This window comes from Pavona decussata, unplaced genomic scaffold, assembly GCF_977016875.1.
Source record: "Pavona decussata unplaced genomic scaffold, jaPavDecu1.1 SCAFFOLD_114, whole genome shotgun sequence".
Classification (NCBI taxonomy): Eukaryota; Metazoa; Cnidaria; class Anthozoa; order Scleractinia; family Agariciidae; genus Pavona; species Pavona decussata.
The window spans coordinates 618,951-638,980 of record NW_028145528.1 but is presented as its reverse complement, the minus strand read 5'-3'; the positions used below and the strand labels follow the sequence as shown (position 1 = coordinate 638,980).

Genomic DNA, 20,030 nt, shown 5'->3' with positions numbered 1-20,030 from the left:
TTTGAGCCACACCCTTGTGTATTTTACCTCGATACTCCTCGAATAAACGCCGGTTTAATGTACAAGTGCTTCGAATAAGTGTCACGTTGTTGCTGAGGGGTGCGCACGTATTTATTCTAGGGGGTAGGGGTGGGGGCGCTTTACAGCGGGAGAATCCTCACAGACACACCATCCTCATTTGGACCCACGCTCCTTCAATTTTGATTGATTTGCAAGCTGACCAATTAACAAACTTGCTATAAAAACTGACATTCCCTTAATTACTGTTGATCACAGCGACAAAATAATCAGCTACAGAGGGAAAATTTGACAGGTTCTATTAAACTGCTCCTTATTTAAAGTTAGTTAACAACCATTACACAACTGACACAAAGGTGGGGGGTTTTCTTGTCCTTTAATTAATGTGTGCAAGCGCTTACCGAATTATATCAAAAAAGAAAAAATACAAAACAAAACAAATAAATTCCTTGTGCTACCTCAGTGCATCAAACATCAAACATCAAACATCAGTGCTAATAAAAGAGAAGTATTTTAAACTTTTTTTTTTGCTGTATTGACAGTCGCATTTGTATAGACTAAGCCAGGCTCTGTAAGGTTTTATAACAGCTACAATTTAGTTACCAAAAAACAAAAACAAACCTATTTACTTAGGGTTTTCAACCATGTCATCAGCAGTTTACGTCTTAATAATAAAAAAAATGTAAGCAAAAGGCTTTCTCCTTGGAAATTAAGGACTTATTTCCAAACATGATCTGTGCAGTACTTCATAACCTGTAGAAAAAATTGATACCAAAACATCAGTTAACTTTGGCAAACACCAATAATTTGATGGGGGATTTGATGAGCACTAAAGCGAGGGGGTGGGGAGGGAGCGGGAGAATGAAAAGCACTGCATGTTGGTGTTTGTGCTACAAAAAGAATACGGCTGGGGGGAGCTTGAAACAAATAAACCAAATGATCACAACAACCTGGCTTACAATGATTGGACAATGCAAGTGGTATAAGGCCAAACTACACAAATGGGGAAGGAAATATTCTTAAAGGTCATTTTCATGGAGTCCAGTCAGGCCGAACTCCACTGCTCGTGGCTCATGTTTCGCGCTTTAAGAAGTCGACTTGTTGCTCACAATAAAGAGTTCTGCGTGTTGGCGGAAGGAGGGTGGCAGAAGGAGGGGATACTTACACCACACTTTTCTGCATTGCGTTTGTTGGCACACCAGAAGGATGCACCCAGGAAGCAAAAGTCACCCTCATGTTTCTTCAAGAGAGCGGCGTCACAGAGACCAATTTCCTATGGAAAAATTAACAGTGGTCACATTTAGAAGAAAGTGAATCAAAACGACAAGTATTGATTTGGCAATCTCTTCTTATTCAGCATTTACTACCCAATACATAATTTAGTAGAAGGCCACATTTAAGAGCTCCTGTTCTTCAGGTTCAGCCAACTGTAAATTAAAACTGGATTATAGATCAGGGCAAAAACAACATTATTACCTGACAGAGTGTGTGAGGATCAGTGCCGGCAATCAAATCCAGAATAGCTGGACCATACTCAGAGATAATGGCGTTGCACTAACAGAGAAAGACACAAACATCTTTTGTTAGTACCAGACTTGGAAGCCTTCAATGTGGATGCAGTCTGGTTTGAAAAGGCAAACTTTAACAATAAATTGACAAGGTGGTGGATCCAGACCCTCAGGTACATTTATTTGGGGGCCCCATGCACTCTTAGAACACTCCACTTGTTCTTCTTTGAAATGAAATATCTTGGTGCCGCTGGGGCGCGCCAGGTCTCACCCATAAATCTGCCACTGGACACGACTATGTGTAAGCATTGGAAATGACAATTCCCACAGTGAAAAAAACTAGTAATAATCATGGATAAGTAAACTGTATTCGATCTCACGGCATCCAGACCGCAGCAAGTTAACCTGTGGAACTTCACTTAGCCAACACATACTCTTGAAAATGCAAACTCAGGAAAATATATCCATGTGGATGGCAGAAACTCAAACTTTTGTAAGTGACTTGTTTTGACGTAACCGTGAACTGTAAATGTCTGAGGATTTTCTTCTATTTGCATTGCTTTCATGAGCATGGGTGAAGATGGTCTGATAAGATTGTTGGGGCATAGAGGTTTTCTTTAGATCTGTTTTTATTTAATTTTTTTTTGAGGAAAATAAAAACTTTGGACCCATCACTATGGGTGCTTTATGAAGTATTTTCTGGAAATGAATATACTGCTATTATAAATTAAGTAAGGATTTAAATAAACACAGTTGTAATAACTCCAATAATCAAGATGCTGAATTCACTTTACCTCTGATGCTACCTGAGATGGCAGGTAGTTGCAAATTTGTTCCAGAAGACTTAAGATCTCTTGCTGGATAAAACAAAGACAATAACCACGTCAAGACAGTTAAAATTCATCCACAAATTCATCCATTGCAAGCAACTTACAAGGTGAAACTAATACCACAACAATAGGATGATGAAAACTCTTAAAACTAAAACCCCTAAAGAAACTTTGCCTGCAGATGGATCCTTCGTGGTCAAGTATCGTCCAAGACTAAATGAAGGCTTTTATGCAAGATTTTTGTGTATGACGTTCCGAGAATGCTTCAGTTTCATACATAAAAGAATTCCATCAAGTGTTGGGTTCCTCTTTTGTGTTGCTTGCATTGCTTGCATAACTTTTAAAGGAAATCAATAGCTAATTCTTGTTTATTTTAAATATTTAGCATTTTGCTCAAAAACATAAGTAAGCAAGTAAGTTTCCTTCATGATAACCAGTCTCTGTGCCAAAATAGAGCTTATCTGGAGAAATTTCAATGTCAAGGCACATAAAAAAAAAAAAACAACTCACATACAATGTACGATAGTCTTATACAGTCGACTCCCGATAACTCGAACCTTCAAGGGAAATTGAAAAAGGTTTGAGTCATCAGGAGTTCGAGTTATCGAGGGTAAAATTATGTAGAAGATGACCTGAAGGGAAAGGAAATTGGTTCGAGTTAGTGAGGGTTCGAGTTATCAGGAGTCGACTGTATATAAAATTGTTCAAATTGCTTAGGGTGCAATTATGCAAACAACATAACCACCTGTAAGATATCCTCTGCACAAAGGGGTTTGTAAAATAATGTGAATTTGTTTGGAAATCTTTAGCTGCACAGCATTGATTACATCTGCATAAACTTTATAAAAATTCTTTCAGGTTCTGGAAAGTGCAAACTTTATACATCATGTTTACCTTGGTGGCATTATCAGCTAGCAAGTTCTTCAAGTATGTCATGACAGTTTCACAGATTTCACATGTCTCATTGCTTCCCACAACAAGAGTAACTGGCTTCTCCATGGCTACAAAATGAAAAAAAAAAGTCTAGTTCACTCAAAGGCACTTCAAATCTGCTTTATCTTTTGTTTAAAAAATTTATTACCCTTATGTCCCTACAAGCTGACAGACGTTACACCTTGCAAAATGTTCCTTGTGGGTTTTGTAGTTGGCTGATCAAATTGTACCAAGATTGCAGAGCAGTCAACGCGACCACAAAGTTAACATCATTTGGCTCCAAATTTTACTAACTTCAAGAATAAAAAAACTTTTACAGGAACAAGATCAGGTTACAGTTGAATGTAATACCACAAAATTTCTCCTGTGCTAAAATCATATTTCCAGAACAAGTCCATAGACATGTCAGGGTTAGTGATCTGAGTTGTCAGCTCAGTTTTTTCAAGATGTTCTTTTATGGTCAAGCCAAACCCAATGGACTATTCGCTTCCATATAAAAGTCCTTGAACTAATTGGAAATCCAAGCCCAGGGATTATAAGGGGAGATCTACAGTACATCACTAAATGTTAGCAAACAAGAACAGAACAAAGGAAAAAAAATTTGACTCAGTATTACTTACTGGATCAACTTTGTAAAATTTGCAAACATTAACAATAAAAAGTTAAAGCTGAAGTTGTTTACATCATGGCCTTTACATCATGGCCTTTTTTGATACCAAATGAGGTCAATGTTTTCATGTGATATGTCCTCATGCTTTGATGCCACTGTCAGAGACCAATGGATAACAACTAAAAAAGTATATAATATGAACAGTCCTTGCATGTGAAAACAACATTGGCCAATTTAACCTGTTAACTCCATACCTTTACGGTGCTCCTCAGAAGCACAAAGTCCGAGAGTTGCACAAACTACTGCTGGATCCAGTTCTTGAGCAAGAATATCAAAGATGGCAGCTGTGTACTGGTCCACAAAGTCTTTACACTATGCAGAAAATAGAATATATCCAGTCAAGCCCCGCTCTGTGGACAGCTTGCTATTTTGAACACCCGTTTTTAACATGGAGAGGGGTTGAGGTCCAAGCTCAAAGGAATTACATAAAACAACTCCTGGACTTAAGGACTCTTGCTATTTTGAACACCAAATTTTTGTCCTGAGGGTTTCTGTTGTAACAGGAATTGACTGCACATGTACTTACTGCATGCTTTGATCATTTATGCTGGGATAGGGTAATATGTCCTTAGGACACAGAGCATAAAGGTCTAAGAAGGGGTAGGGATCATTCTTTTATCCCTGGTTCAATTACCACGTATGTCATACTATGCAAACAGGGCTCTAGAATACTCTAACAAACTGTCACACTGACAATTTTTTCTGGCTATTGACAGGAGAAACAAAAAGCCAAACTAATGACTTCAAAAAATTAATGGCTAAAGAAGGAAGGTGTTCTTGCACAGCTCCCAATTTATGGAACTATTAAAATGAATTAAACACAATTATTTATTATTGATTAGCTCTTGTAAGTGACTTCTGGAGGAATAAGGCCAGTTTGATATATTGCAAAACAACAACAACAACAAAAAAAAAACAATTCATTGTTGATGGATTGACTTATAAAATGTTCCCCACCTCAGAGACCTCAGATAATTAAATCTGTCATCACAACAATTCAAGTTCAATCATTAAGACATAACTGTGCCCACATTTGTGACTAGTGGGCCTTAACTTATTGTACACTGCATGTTGAAAGACATCACACTGAAAGATACAGCTGCATGTACATGCCATGCAGACGACACTGAAAATGCTTGTAATATTGACATGACTGGTATAGTATGTTCTGACCCTACTGGCTTTGCATCTTACTAGTAGAGGAAGAGATGGGGAAGAGTAGTGTAGAAACAAAAAACATCCATACCTCATTTGCCACTGATGATGGCAGGTGGCTGCATACCTGTTCCAGTGCCTGTTCAATTTCTTTCTGTAGATGAAAAATTAATATCAAATGAACTAATATTAAAATAAAGACCCTGTACTGGGTACGATTTTCATTACATTTTCCAGATTTCCTTTTTGATAAGCACAACATTGTCCAATTGTCATTTTATAGTCAGAATGAGTACCACAACAAGAAATTCTTCATGAAGTTAAAAATGTTCCCATTACATGTATATTGGTTGGTGGTGTGGGTTGGATGGCAAAGATGAAGATTTAAGAGCGGCTGCCTGTAAGAATCGAGAACTGCATTTCAGCTACCACTTAGTCGAATTCCTGATATTTCGTCTGAAGATATCCTTGGATTAACTATTTTCGGAAATCATATTTTAAAGTTCCAAGGTATTTTATTTTTGGAGAAAATTGCAAGAGTTTGAAATGCGGCTTAGGTGCGGTCACGGGCCAATGAAAACCGCGAAAATTTAGGTCAAAGGACGAAGCCCCATTCACGGTGTAAAATAACCCAATGAACTTGAAACTTTACACAAACCTAGACCAACCATCTCACAAGAGAATTAATACAATAAACAGTCCAAACTCGCTGGCTGCTATCTAGAGCATGCAAATTTGTGTACGCTACTCAAAATGGCCTTGAAACTAATGCCTATTTTCATTGAAATAAAAATGTTTCTGGTATGTAATTTTCCCTAAATTAAATCTCATATCTCAAAAGACGAAGAAAAGAACTTTATTTGCTCCAAGTTTCAAGCTCTGATTCAAACTCTTTCCCACACAAGGAAGATTGAATGTGTGTGCGATACTTGCGGCTCGCAATTCATGTCACGAATCTTGCCAGCCTTTTTCTGTCTGGCGATGGCCACAAAAACGAACTTATTACTGGCGCAAGCGCATGAGGACCATAACTACCTTATTATACTAGCACAAACGGGTGAAGTCCGAATTTCGCCTATTCAGTTTTTCAATTCAGATTTCATGTTATTATTTTTTCACGGAGTTGAAAGAAACTGGCAGAAGCAGCGAGAAAACAGTCTAGGAAAGTAAACAATAACCACAATATTATTGATGCTGATAGCTAGGGGGAGGGGGACTTCGGGTTGGTGGTCAGTGGGGAATTCACTACTATGCCCTCAAATATACAGATTTCATATTTTTAATTGTGGGGATGGTGGTTATGGATGTTGCTTTTTTTTTCGCGAAAAACTCGACGTTCCAAGGGCTTTATAACTGTAAGTTTAAAATCGAAATGACACTAAAACTTGAATTTTATTTCGCGGAAAAAAAAAAAGAAAGCTGGCAAGATGGGCTCTTGCATCTCTTGTAGTCTTCTACCTTGACAAGGTTTTCATCAACAGGGTAGTCGTAACTTGGCCCACAAGTAGTACTTTTCACTATTTACAGTTTATAAAAGCGCCCTGTACACGCAGGATTCAATACCGAAAAGCCTCGCCAGGATGACATGCGCGTTACCCACATCAGCGAAGTGAATATCAAGTTACAGTTGTTTTGTCACAGTGGCTTACTGATTTGAACCGTCACTGCTAAAAACGAACATTCAAAATGACACGGCAGGAACAAAGTCACACGTTTTTCTCCATTTTACTGATCGACTGCTTCATTTAAGAAGAGAATGGAGCTGTAAAGTTTGATTTGCACTACTTTTTCCTGCGACATCGAAATGGTATGCAAATTTGTTGCACATGTTTAGTAGGCTAATTGACTGGAATAAATCTATTATTTTAGAGCAGAATAGGAAAGAAATCTGGGATCAAAAACCATTAAATGGCTGTCTTCAGTCAAACTGATAAGTTTTAGGGCCCAACATGTGACGTTTGGAAACATTTACGGGCTCCAGATGTCAAGTGTTTGTAAATCGGTTCTGATCTCATAATTCGTGACATGAATTGCAAGCCGCAAATATCGCACGCATATTCAATCTTCCTTGTGCGGGAAAGAGTTTGAATCAGAGCTTGAAACTTGGAGCAAATAAAGTTCTTTTCTTCGTCTTTCGAGATATGAGATTTAATTTCGGCAAAAATAACATACCAGAAACACTTTTATTTTAATGAAAATAGGCATTAGTTTCAACGCCATTTTGAGTAGCGTACACAAATTTGCATGCTTTAGATAGCAGCCAGCGAGTTTGGAATGTTTATTGTATTAATTCTCTTGTGAGATGGTTGGTCTAGGTTTGTGTAAAGTTTCAAGTTCATTGGGTTATTTTACACCGTGAATGGGGCTTCGTCCTTTGACCTAAATTTTCGCGGTTTTCATTGGCCCGTGACCGCACCTAAGCCGCATTTCAAATTCTTGCAATTTTCTCCAAAAATAAAATACCTTGGAACTTTAAAATACGATTTCTGAAAATAGTTAATCCAAGGATATCTTCAGACGAAATATCAGGAATTCGACCAAGTGGTTGCTGAAATGCAGTTCTCGATTCTTACAGGCAGCCACTCTTAAAGATCTTATTTAATCCTAAACACAAGAACCAACAACCATTTCACATAGCTTACTAATGTGCATACCAATGTGGAGGTTTGCAAGTCTATTAATCCTGAAGACATAAATTTTCAGCAAGTTGATCTTTACATTTTCCGTATTTTTCTTTGTTTGATACCTACCTCTGTTGAAGGTTTGGTCAGCGCAGTTTTCAGTTTATCCATGACAAATTCACAGAGAACACATTGGGGAGAAGCCCTGTAAGGCTTGGATTTGAGGACAGCTGGTCTTGCAGCAAGATGGAGCTGCTTCAAAGGCAGTGAGCTCAAGATAAGCTTGGCAGCAACTTTGTTGCTTTGCTTTGTTTGACACAGACCCAGAAGAGTGCATACTTGCTGAGGATTGGACTGATAACAGAAAAAAGCATAAAATTTTAGATGGGGCAAGACTGAATTAGGGTTATCTTCCATGAACCAAATCATTAGGGGTGGCCCAGCAGTTTTGAAGGAACCCAGTTGTCACTTTACCGAGCTGTACTGATGATATCAGATCATTTAGTGTTGCTGTGTTTTGTCAATGGTGCTCATAAAATATAAAGGTACTGCTCTGCCTTTTCCATGTTTTACTATTGGCAAGTATGTTTTATGGAAGACTTATTAGGTTGCATTCGGCTAACCGTAATCGATGAACCGTAATCTGAAATAAGAATAAGCAGAATAGCTGTTACATTAACACTGGGAAGGCATTTCGTCAAATTTTTGCTGACACATGACAATTTAAGAACCGTTTCGTACTCTAGTAACTCCTAAAACCTCTTATAAGGGATTTCTTATCATCGTTGTATGACGTTTTCCTATTCCGGAAGAGGGTCAATCGAATGCACCATTAGTTATGTTGTTTTCAATGATTTTAACACGAGGGTGCCTGATGGTTGCCATGGATACCCAGTACATTCAACCTGGATTGCAGATAGTTCGAGCAAGTTTTCAGTTACCTACACATAGCAATTACCTACTGATGATGAGTTTAAAGTGCCTATGAAGTAAATTTTTTTCGCATTTTTTGAAGTTTACCATGTCTTAATTACGAAATTATAAAAGAAATGCACTAGAAAAAACAATAAGGTGCTATTTTAGTCATACAAATTAGCCCAAAATGAAAAATATAGTGTCCTGGGCACTGGGAACTAGTTTAGCATTTGATGACGTAGCAAATGCCTCAGAGATTTGTTTACAACACATCTCGCCTTGTTGTTACATAGAATCACCCAATATTTTTATCGCGAAAATTTTCGTGTTCAAGGTTTCCCCCCCAAAAAATGTCGGACAATGATGAAGCAATGTCCTTAACCGAGACTTTTCCAACAGATATCTGAAAGAGTCAGGCGATTCAGGCAAAATGGAAGTTGTTGCAATCATTCGACCCGATGCAGATCATACTGGCGTCCAGCAGCTCAAGAAAAAGAGGAGGACGAAGATAAGATGGCCTTTCCGTTACTGTTCTGTGCGCTCGATTCAAAGGCGACGTTTCAGTGAATGATTATTGAGTACTTGGATATATTTTGCCGAAATGAAAAGGCGAAGAATTTCGTAGTTTGCTGGAAATTGTCTCTCCAAACTCGATTTTGTTCGATTTGAGAATGAAAGAGAGCACAGATGCTGCCAGCGGAAATTGCACAGGCCCGTCAAAAACTCACTTTTGATGGAAGTAATAGTCTTTAAAAGTCAGATCGAGCGCATTAACTCACAAAGCATGATGAATTTTCTGTGATGACCAACACGATGGTCCTTATGCAAGATTATAATTTGAGGTTGACAGACCAGGCTAAGCGACTCCTGCTGTGTGTCTGTTGTGTTGATAAAAGCCTTTGTAGTTTTGCTTCTTTATCTTCCCTTCTGATCAAAATGTGGAGTGACCGCTCATGATGGTGAGGAGAAATCCTCAAATATACTGAATGGAGATTTTCTTACTGTTTGTTAGGATTAGGTTTCAATATGCATGACAATGTGTATGCTACAGTTCCCACGTACAATTGTAGCTCCGTGGGACACTCTGTGGCATTTGTTTAGGTTTATCAGCTCGAATTATGCAAGATTTCTGGGAGTGCTAATTAAATGTTATCTGCCAAGACTGAGGATCTGTATAAACTTAGTAAATGTGCCAGGCAACACTAAATTGATAGCCTTTTTCATGGCAATCGAGTACTGAAAATGGAGTCAAGAACTGAGAATTGATTCACTCAAAACCTGACTTTACTCTCAATATTAATTTTGATTCCTGTTAGAATCGCCCACGCTACTCCCTGAGTTCCATATAAAGCAGGTTTCTGTTAAGTGGAGAGCTACAACCCTAGACATTACACAGGCTGAAATACTTCCTAAATTACTTTACAGAGTTTCAACTGTTACAGTATGCTACACTCAAAACACTGACATTCGAACAGTGCACTCACCAGAAATTCCTCAAGGTTGTTCATGATCACTGGTTCATACTGATCCACAAGGGATTTGCACTATAAAGCAACAACATAAAAGAAGCTCTAACAGTGTTTGTGTGTGCATAGATGATTTAAACCCTTTCATCCATACACAAAAGTTAAGAAAAGCTATAAAAACCAATGGCCAGAAGCTGGCAATGCTGTTAAATCCATTGTTGGCCTACATTAATGTACTCTACATTACACTTATGGCAAAAAAACTTTTTGCATGTAAAAGTATTATGGTTTGAGGTGACCAAGATGACCACTAGTACTGTATTAGGGATGTGAATGAAGAAGAATATACTGAAAGTAGGAAAAGGAAACACCCCACACATTTCTTAGGAGTAAGTTGCAATGTTTGAGAAGAAATCTCTTCAAGATTCTTTGATCTTATTGCTTGCCAAAGTGACAGCCTGAGAAGTTTGATGCCAATTACGATGCCCTTACATGTAGGACAAGTATAAACTTGACTTTGAGATAAGGACATCAACAATGTCATTGCACTGTACAGTAATACTGCGGCGATAACATTTTGGCACTATTTTTAAAGAAAACAAAGCTCTATTATAAGAGAGAATCATTCTTTGCACATGAAGGTAATTCTCTTCAAAGGTGTTTTGTTGTTTAACTAGGAGTTATCACTATTTGGTACTATAAGGTTCATTTTAAATCTTGCACCATTTTGCCTTGAAAAATACATTCAATACCGTGATCTTGGGTACTTTTGTTCCCAAACAGCCAGTAGAGAAAGAGTTAAATAAACACCAAATGGGACTCAATATGACACCCCTTCATTGGGTACCTCCACTGAACTGAAACAGAGTTTACAATACAATACAGTTGAACCTCTTTATTATGCACACCAAGGGGGCAGGAATAAGTGTCCGCATTATAGAGGTGTCCGTTTTAGGGAAGTAGGCTTTATTTGGATTTTGGGCTCTCGGGGACCAAGTGAACTGTCTGTAATAGAGAGGCGTCCATATTATAGTATACCTGCCAACTCTCACGCGTCATGCGCGAGTCTCACGCCTGATGATTAAAGAATCGATCTCACTCATCAAGGCCAATTTCTCACGCCTGACTCACAAATCTGGATGAGTTGTTCTAAAAAACCTTCATTTCATTTCAGATTTGTTATGTATTATTTCTTTGCTCTTTATAACAATCACAAAAGCTTTCAAATGTCTACAATCTGTTTGAATAGGAAGTGTTCAAAGGTCGTTGGAAATCTTCGGACATTTTCGGCCACATTCGGAAGTCTTTGGAAAATCGTTGGAAATCTTCGGAAGTGGCTCAGACGTTTTCAGAAAATCCCGCTCCTGACGAGACAAAACTCTCGCTTGTTTGACTCGGAAAAAGTTGGCAGGTATATTATAGAGGTATCAAAAAGGAGAGGTTCCACTGTACTGTGATGTTCTACTTCAAGAAAAATAATGAATGAATGATTACCCAGTAATGAAAGCCTGATAGAACACTGGGGCTTTAAAAAGCGGTGTACAAGTTGTGGTTCAAATTTATTTTTGGTTTAAAAATTGTCAATTAAAACCAGTTTGATTTTTATTTCCCTTTGTCGTAGAATATGGTAATGAGTTCTGTACAAAGGAAAATAAAAATTAAACTGCTTCAAAAATTAATAAAAAATTAAACCACAACATATACAGTAGTTACCTAAAGGTAAAAGGCTGTGGGATAGCCATACACTAATAATTAGTGTATGGCTATCCCAGAAAAGAAAGAAAAAGAAAATTGTGGCTGGAATCAAAACTAACCATGCCATTTGTATTATACATGCTGTGTTACATAATTATATACTTGCATGATTACCATTTGAGCAAATTGTCCAAGCGCGTTGCAGGCTCCCTCAAGCGCGGTTATGACTTCCGTCTGCAACAGTAAAAGTAACCACATCAACAAATGGTACCATGGATTCTAAGAAATTATCATTGATCTGTTACATGTATTAACCTGTACATGTACCTGCCCTTATACTCAAGGAATCACAACTTCTATTCAAACTCAAGAAGCTCTGTGTATGTACTTTGACATACGACTTTCAACTTTGAGTAAATGTTACAAAAAAAATTGATTGGAAAGTGGCCTAAATGTACTTTGGCCAGCACAGAGTCATAAGCAATGGAACAACTATTGCCGGATTTTCACTGTCGCGCCATCAAAAAAAAAATCAAAACCATTCCATGAATGAAGTCATGAAATTGACAGGTTATAGATGATAAATAAATACGGAATCTGTCCAAGTGTCAGGTCTGCGTGGTATTCCGTACTTGAGTTATCTGACAAAATGTCCCACACAAATTTAGAGAGCTTAGTATGGAGACGCCATGTTTGTGCCCCTCTGAAACATCTGAAGTTCACTTTTCCCAGAAAAGAGGTTTGTTTTCCCTTGTGAATTTTCGAATGTTTAGATAAATATTTCTCCTCAAACTTAAATTGTTTAGAATGCTGAAAATCACCCGAAGAGGCATTTTTAAGATACAGAACAGCTCTGTCACGGCCGTCCTCCTGATGTCACGCACAATGAAAACTCGGAAATTGAAACTGTTCTATTTTCAAAAGGAAGTACGATATCAAGCTAAGAAATTATGAAAAGACATATTTTTAGGTAATCTTTCCTTGAATGAAGGTAAAAATTTTGTAGGCTTCCTGGCTTTGAATTCTAGAATTTGGTGACGTCACGTGAAAACCAAGAATTTGATTAAAGAATAGCAATTATTGGTAGCTGAACACACATGCAACTTACTGTACCTGGGTTGAATTCTTGGACAGGTAATCTTTGATTTTAGGAACAACCAGTTCACAAATCTCGCAAGCAGCCTGAAAGTGGTTCCAATGAAAAATACTTAAGTTAGTATAGTGTACGCTCCTTGTTAGTTATAAGGTTTCGAGTGAAAAAACTGGCCCTTTAAAAAGGATCTCTTAATAAACCATATAAAAAGTTCATTGACTTCATCTATTCGAATCCAGACATTCTGTCATGGTACATGTTTTCTGTGTTAGACACTTTGTAAAGGAATATTGGTATCAGTCAGTGCTCAACATCTTGTAATGGTTTTACAGTTTTCTCTACTGTTGCCTCAGCATGCGATTATTATTTCAATGCCTTTGTAACCTGCTTATATAAACAATTATAAACTGAAGATGGCACAGGCCGGGCATGAGTCATAACAAAACAGGGCTTGTTAAAGTTGTCTTGCGTTTTTCTAAACTTGTTAAATCTGGAATCTATACTGCCTGCAGTTATTTGGGTGTGACATGGATCCAATAATAAAGTGAAACATCTTCAATTGGTAATTGAGTAACTGAAAAAATTATTATACAACCCTTAATTATAAACAAGACGACGTTGTTGGTTCACTGCTGGCGGCTTAGCTTTAAATCTTAAATTACGTGAAGCTGAGCGGCTTGTTGTGAACCCACAATGTCTTGTATAAATTTGAATGTTTAAACTTTCAACTCTAGTTTTAGTTAAGTCATCCACTCAAACAAAATACAGTGGACCAGAATTAATTAGTGAACCTTGTTTAAAAAAAATTGTATGTCATATATTGTCCACAGGTGCAACACACTAAACTTAAAAGTCCAGTGCATCACATTACTTATAAAACATCACCTCATTTTTCAGAGCCCAGACTTTAGTGCGACAATGTTCCAATGCTTTGCATTCTACAGCTTGTTTATAGCTCTCACACCAGTAGGACGGACCCCAGGAACACTTTTCTTGTCCCAAGGGGGTTGCGCTGACTGTAAGATCAAGATAAACATCAAAATATGGATGATATTGAAACATCTACATCTACATTATATTTAGTGGGTGAAATTGACATATATTGCTAAATAGTGATAACCTGAGTTGTAACTACGATCCTGGCCAGAACTTTCAGGACACTAAGTTGGCCTTTTGATTTTTACTTAAAGACATAAAAATTCTTTTCCCCCTCCCCCTAAACAATGTTGAGAGTCAGGAGTCAGACATGGCGTGAAAATCTTGTACATTTTATCAACTTTAACATTGTGTAGGGGGCAGGGGAAATAAGTTTCCAAGATTCTTTTTGGGACTATGGGTAGTTGTGTAATTTCACCACAAAACTTGTAAAAAACACCATGGATTGTAGTGCAGGGTTTTCATAAATTTAGGGTAGGATGATTCTTAATGGTGAATAGATGGGCACCACTCAGTAATTTGCCTTGTTTAGACTGGCTTTAAATCTTGCTAAAGACATGTACCATGATCAGAGTAACTGGGTCCTAGTACCTGGGTTCCAGCTTCTAACAAAATTGCTGGACTAACTAGTGACAAGTAATGACAAAAACACTGCTACTGATGAACAGTAAAAAAAAAAACAACAACAAAAAAAACAAAACAAAAAACACTTAATAATAAATTATTGTTATAAAGTGCAGTGGGATGAATGTGATATTCTTCAGTTCCCCATGTCACAAAAACTGAAGCATTCCATAAATCTGCGTTATTATGCAAAGTTAAGTTTTTCCGTTTTCCAGCATGTTTGTAATTTATAGTTTGTAATTTTTTTCCATTATGTTCTCATGCTCGTCTTGTGCCGGTTCAACTAGCTTTGTGCCGATTTGCAGGACAAGCCCCTTATATCATCTGAATTTGTAAAAAAGTTGTTGTTGTTAAAAAAATGTAGTTGCGTCTGTTTTTTTTTTTTAATTATCCCATTCTCCAGGAAGTTAATTAAACAAAGGGCCAAAACACTGACTGTTTAAAAAAAATTAACAAGACCAAAAATTAGCCAATATTAAATGCTGGCTACATTTGGTAGGAAAAAGACATACCAGGAACTACTGTGACCCTTCGCCAATATTCATCACTATTTGTGTTTCTAACCAGAGCTACATGTATTCACTACTATTCACAAAATTTTTATTTGTCACTATTTGCCGACTAGTCTTTGTCATTTGCCACAGCTCAACTATTTGCCATTTGTTATTGGGTCTCCCAAGTGTCTGAACAAAAAATATCCTGAAGCCTTCAGTTGACGAAAGTGAAATAGGAGTATAAATTACATGTATATTTCATTATTTGTGATCACTTGATGTTGGCTAAAGTACAATTGATTACAAAGTAAGATAAAAGATGGAAGCCACAGTTTTCACCAAAATCCTGGCCCACTCTCTCTGATTTCAAGCACTCAACTACTTTTTATGTATGGGAGTTGATCATTGTGTACAACTACATTGTAGTTTCTTCCTGTATCACTGAAGTGAAAGAATTCAAGTTATTCAGCTATGAGGAAGCATGAGTAATGAGCCAAGTTTGATTCAAGATCAATAACAGCTTTTTACCAATTTCACTTTTCTTTTTATAAAAGGCTCCACTGATTAATAGTCAACAGTCTTGTATATGATTATCAGTACTACTCTAGTAGCAGTTTGCAGCAGCTCAGTAAAAATCTTAACCTGAGCTGTAACTTTTAGCCTCCCTAAGAGATGTAAATTGTAGAACTAGAAACGTGAAAAAGATAACATTTTCCATGTAACATGTGCTTGAATCTCTGTCAAATTCCCCATTACACATGTAAGCATCTATAGCTTTTAGAACTTACTAAATCTTATACTTACACCATATGTCAGCTATTCGTCATAAAACTGTCCTACATCTTAGCTCGCACACATAAAAACTATGCTACGCTTTTCGTTGCAATAGTGCACAATATTCCACTGGGTGTCCTGTGACAACAAGATGGCGTTCAAACATCGCGAAAGATTGAACAATGCAAGACCCTGCAGCTGCGAAAATACGGCCCCTCGCGGCTCACTCGTGTATTAAAAAAGTTAACACAGCACAGAATACTTCCAGAATTCAATGTTAGACCATTCAGGTGTGGCTCATCTCGATGCTGCTACGGTTCGTTGTTGTTTGGAAAGTTCATGTAAGCTTGACTGCGCTTGTTGTGTCGATCTTGAACTTCCTTGAGCCCGAAGCAGGCGTTTTAAACTTTTGCGACGCATAAAGTTTCATACAGTTAGTTCTTCAGTTTTCTTTAAATCTACCTTATTTGCTTAGTTATTTGCTGTGGCTAATACCATGTAAAGAGCAACTCCTAGTCATATCCCTTTGTTTGAATCGTACAACAAAGCTTGACAGAATTGACAAAACGGAAAAGAACTTGAGATCTCACAAATTCAAGAAGAGAAAGATTTAAAATTACTTTTTAGCTATTCGATTAGTCTGAGCAAAAACCTACCTGAAGCAGCAAAAATTAGAAAAACTGCAAATGTAAACGCCATTCTTTCACGGTTCAGTCCAGCAGCAGAAAAGTGTCGAGGAAGAATTTTATGCAAAATTTTATAGTCCGCCGGAAAAGCGTGAGAGTCACGGGATGCGACCAGACAACAAACATGACTTCCACCAATCAGCAGCTCTCAAAGTATCACGTGCGCATCATGCGATGGTAACCGCCCACTACCGCACCCCCGTAAAACGTCAAAAAATAATTTTTGACCACATATAAGCCCCGTTTTCCTCTTTTTGTCTAGACGGTACGAAGTAGTTTAGATCGATCTTTGATTGCATTAGGCTGTTTATATGTACTTTGACCTTTTTACTCACGAAAATACTCTCTGATCTAAATGTAGCTCTATGAAATAGAGCTAGAAACCAGCGTTCTTGGAAAAGTCACCTTCCATGACCTTTAAAGTAATTCCCTGTTTTTTCTGGGAAAGTTCGAAGTACAATTTACTTGCCTATTATTGCAAGTGACGACTGTCAGTAGGTTCTTATTTTTCGTACCGTCGTCAGGCTCTAAAATTATGGACTTGCATGACTCCCACTTGGTGTACTGGAGAATTATGACTACCGTATATAGACAAGATCTTCTGCAGAAATCAGCGTCTCAGGTACCACACCAGGCATCACGGTAACCTGAGTAGCAGGCCTTCCTAACTAGCCTGTGAACAGGCTCCCAAGTGGGGGTCTAGGGCGAAAAGACCCCACTTGGGAGCCTGTTCACAGGCTATTCCTAACGGGAATGGGGCGAAAATGTGCGGACAAATCCAAAAGCCTGTCACGTACATGTATTTAATGCGCATGTATGAGCCACTTGAGTCATTCCGACCCCAAAGCGCTTCCTTTTTGCGCATGACAAGCCGAAGAATGACTGGACTTTGAATCTGATACAATCTGGATAAAATCACGACTACTTGCTTCCAAAAATAACCGAAGTGAGCAATGATCAAACTTCAGGCCCCAGTTGTTCAAAAAGCGGATAACTTTATCCAGCGGTTAAAACCTATTGATTGGACAGGCCTGCCCGTAGCAAGCTACAACAACTGGCGCTGGAGCCGAGCAAATTGGTCAAACAAAACTACTCCCTCCCGTCGCCGAAAAAAAGAAAAACCCAGACCGATTGGGTGTTTAAAATGCAACGAGAACGTCAAAAAAAAAAAAAAAAAAAAAACCAGTAGATTTAGTAAGCAAACAATAACTTTGCACCTGCATCGATTTTTCGGTCATTTCTTTGTCGTTTCTTTTATGCGAACTACCACGTAAAATTTCCTAATTCAGTTCATATTTGAGGTAGGATGTTAACAACGGCAACAAAGTTTTCTTTCTCTTTTTTAAATTTGGAATGGGGCAGTAAGAATCCAACTGCAGGATAATTTCCATATGTTTTCTGTGGCTCTTGAGGGACATATTTGTGTGGCTTTACGGACAACGCCCAAACACTAACATGTTATAAACTAAGGGCTTTTATATTGCTATCAATGAGGGGATGTCAGAAAACAAGTAGTTTATTTCAACAGCTTTCACGGCTTGTTGCCTTTGTTGTTGTTGTTGTTGTACGTAAAAACAAACTGTTAGCGAAGAAAACTGACAGGTACTGTAGTAAATTAATTATTGAAGGTTGCGGAAAGGCACTTGCAGCATCAGAGTTCAAGACTCAAGCCTCAAGCCCCCTCCCCCCTGCCCCTCCCCATGCTGCGGGCTGGCCTATTGTAATTACCCCAATGAATGTAAAAAGTCAAGTCAGTAATTCATCCGCTTATCCTAAGCCTGTTGATTGTGAGTAACATATATCACGGAGAGCAAAATCTCTCATTTGTTTGAATGGCATGATAAGGCCTTTGAAACATTGAAAAAATGAAGGAACTTGCAATTTCACATCATCGCTTGGCGGAAAGATTTAGCCGACTTTTAAATCTTAACTTCGCTTTTTAGTGATCATAAACCTACCTGTAACAGCAAAGAGAAGAAAAACTACAAATCCAAACGACATTTTCCCTCTCTGTCCTTGAACAATCTCCGCAAAGCCGATTAGAGAGTAGAAAATTTACCTTCCGCGGAAAAATGTGTGAGAGTCACGGTCTCACGAAATTTGTGACAAGCTGCACTCGACCTCCGCCAATAAACAGCTTTCAGAATATCATGGGTTCATCATTGGACGGTACATGCAAATACCCACCCCACCCCCGCCGATACATGTTACTGACTAAAAATTTTTCCTTTTTTTACTCACCAGGCTTAAAACGTGACATCACATTTGTTTCACGCATATCCATGCACTCATCAACTCAAAACTCAACTCAATCAACTCACTATATTTATAGTGGCTAATACGCTTAGCTTCAAAGCTAGTTTTCAAGTACTCCATGAAATAAAGTAAAATTAAAACAAAAAAATTACAAAAACTTGTACCACGAATTCAAACTGGTTTGAATTCGTGGGCTTGTCCCCGGGACTTGTCTCCTCAAATTATGCTGGTCCTTGCGTGTGAATATTCGTGGGACAAGTCCTTGCGGCCAAATGAAAATAAACCAATCGCTGATCAGTATTTTAGGCCGACGGGGAGGTTGAAGCGAAGTCCAGTCAATCTATCGCGTGTCCTATTTCAAATTTTGTTCGACATGGCCTGGAGAAAAAATCTTGAATTTGTTTGTATTAAAAAGCCTAGGCCTTGTTTGAATAGCTGCTGTTTTTCGAACCTGGATCAGTAGTATACTGAACTCTAGAAGAGTACTGACTAATTTTATAGATCGGCAATGTGCTGTTTTATTGACGTGTACCTGTATTTCAATGTTTTGCGATTAATTTAGTAAATTCAGTTTCACTGTTTAGGACCGCTCCTTTTTCGTCTCTATGCTTCCCTGAATTTCAGTGAAAGCACCGTAAATTTTGCTGTTTCGATGTGTAACAGGTCCGCGCGTGTAAACCCTTCAAGGGACTTGTGCCCGTGACTTGTCCCATCGTGTAAACTTTACAGCGGACTACTCCCTGAAACACGAGTCCCTGCGACTAGTCCCCTCGTAGGTGCCGACCTTAAAATTACAAAGAGGACCTAAAAGCCCGTTGAAACGGTTTCAACACTTGACCAACATTCGTTCAACATATAAACCGGCTTTTCAATGGTCTCGTTGAGTGCATGTGAATTATGGATGCATTACACATTCACGGAAAATCACAAGTAGGCATTCGGGCACCAAGATGACTGAGTGGCAGGTATTAAAGAGGAAGCATCACGCGGATTCCATGATGTCATTTCAAAAGTAACCCAAAGACGTTTTCTCATCAACAAAAACAAAAACACAATTGTCTTGTTTTGTTATAAAGTACGTATCACCCCAGTGAAATAATACTGGCCAGAGACAGAGTAGGTCGGAATGGATTGACTGACTTGAAAAAATGTTAGGCTATATATTAACGTTTTTCAAGTTCTCGCAGTTTTGTTTCCAAACAGATCACGAGCTGTTTCTTTCAAAAATTGAGTTGATTTTTTTCCTCTCGTTGTTCTAGAATAATTTTTTAGAGTGACGGTTTTATTTCATCATTTTTAACAAAAGCTGCGGGTTAAAACTCCATGATCCTCCCCCTTTATAAATTTGGCCAAAAT

The 20,030-nt window shown here is 38.1% G+C and overlaps 1 protein-coding gene across 2 annotated transcripts; it reads right to left on the bottom strand.

The window, feature by feature from the left end:
• Positions 1 to 375: 375 nt before the first annotated feature.
• Positions 376 to 18,522, bottom strand: LOC146470016 (prosaposin-like). Of its 2 annotated transcripts, none has more exons than XM_085122114.1 (13): positions 18,377 to 18,522; positions 13,790 to 13,920; positions 12,925 to 12,993; positions 11,986 to 12,045; positions 10,135 to 10,194; positions 7,865 to 8,089; positions 5,206 to 5,268; positions 4,154 to 4,271; positions 3,251 to 3,357; positions 2,321 to 2,383; positions 1,495 to 1,572; positions 1,184 to 1,291; positions 376 to 771 (listed from the first exon to the last, which is right to left on the bottom strand). In XM_085122114.1, the coding sequence occupies exons 1-13, from the start codon at positions 18,417 to 18,419 to the stop codon at positions 736 to 738; spliced, it is 1,161 nt and encodes a 386-aa protein (XP_084978240.1). In that variant the 5' UTR covers positions 18,420 to 18,522; the 3' UTR covers positions 376 to 735. The 2 variants fall into 2 exon arrangements, with proteins under 2 accessions (XP_084978240.1, XP_084978239.1); XM_085122113.1 differs by lacking the exon at positions 18,377 to 18,522 and adding an exon at positions 16,389 to 16,538.
• Positions 18,523 to 20,030: the final 1,508 nt, after the last annotated feature.

Coding starts and splice junctions, on each gene's coding strand:
- LOC146470016 (XM_085122114.1), bottom strand. CDS start 18,419: ATGTCGTTTGGATTTGTAGTTTTTCTTCTCTTTGCTGTTACAG. Junction 5,269..7,864: donor TGACCAAACCTTCAACAGAG/GTAGGTATCAAA, acceptor TTTCATCTACAG/AAAGAAATTGAACAGGCACT. Junction 2,384..3,250: donor TAGCTGATAATGCCACCAAG/GTAAACATGATG, acceptor TGTTTTATCCAG/CAAGAGATCTTAAGTCTTCT.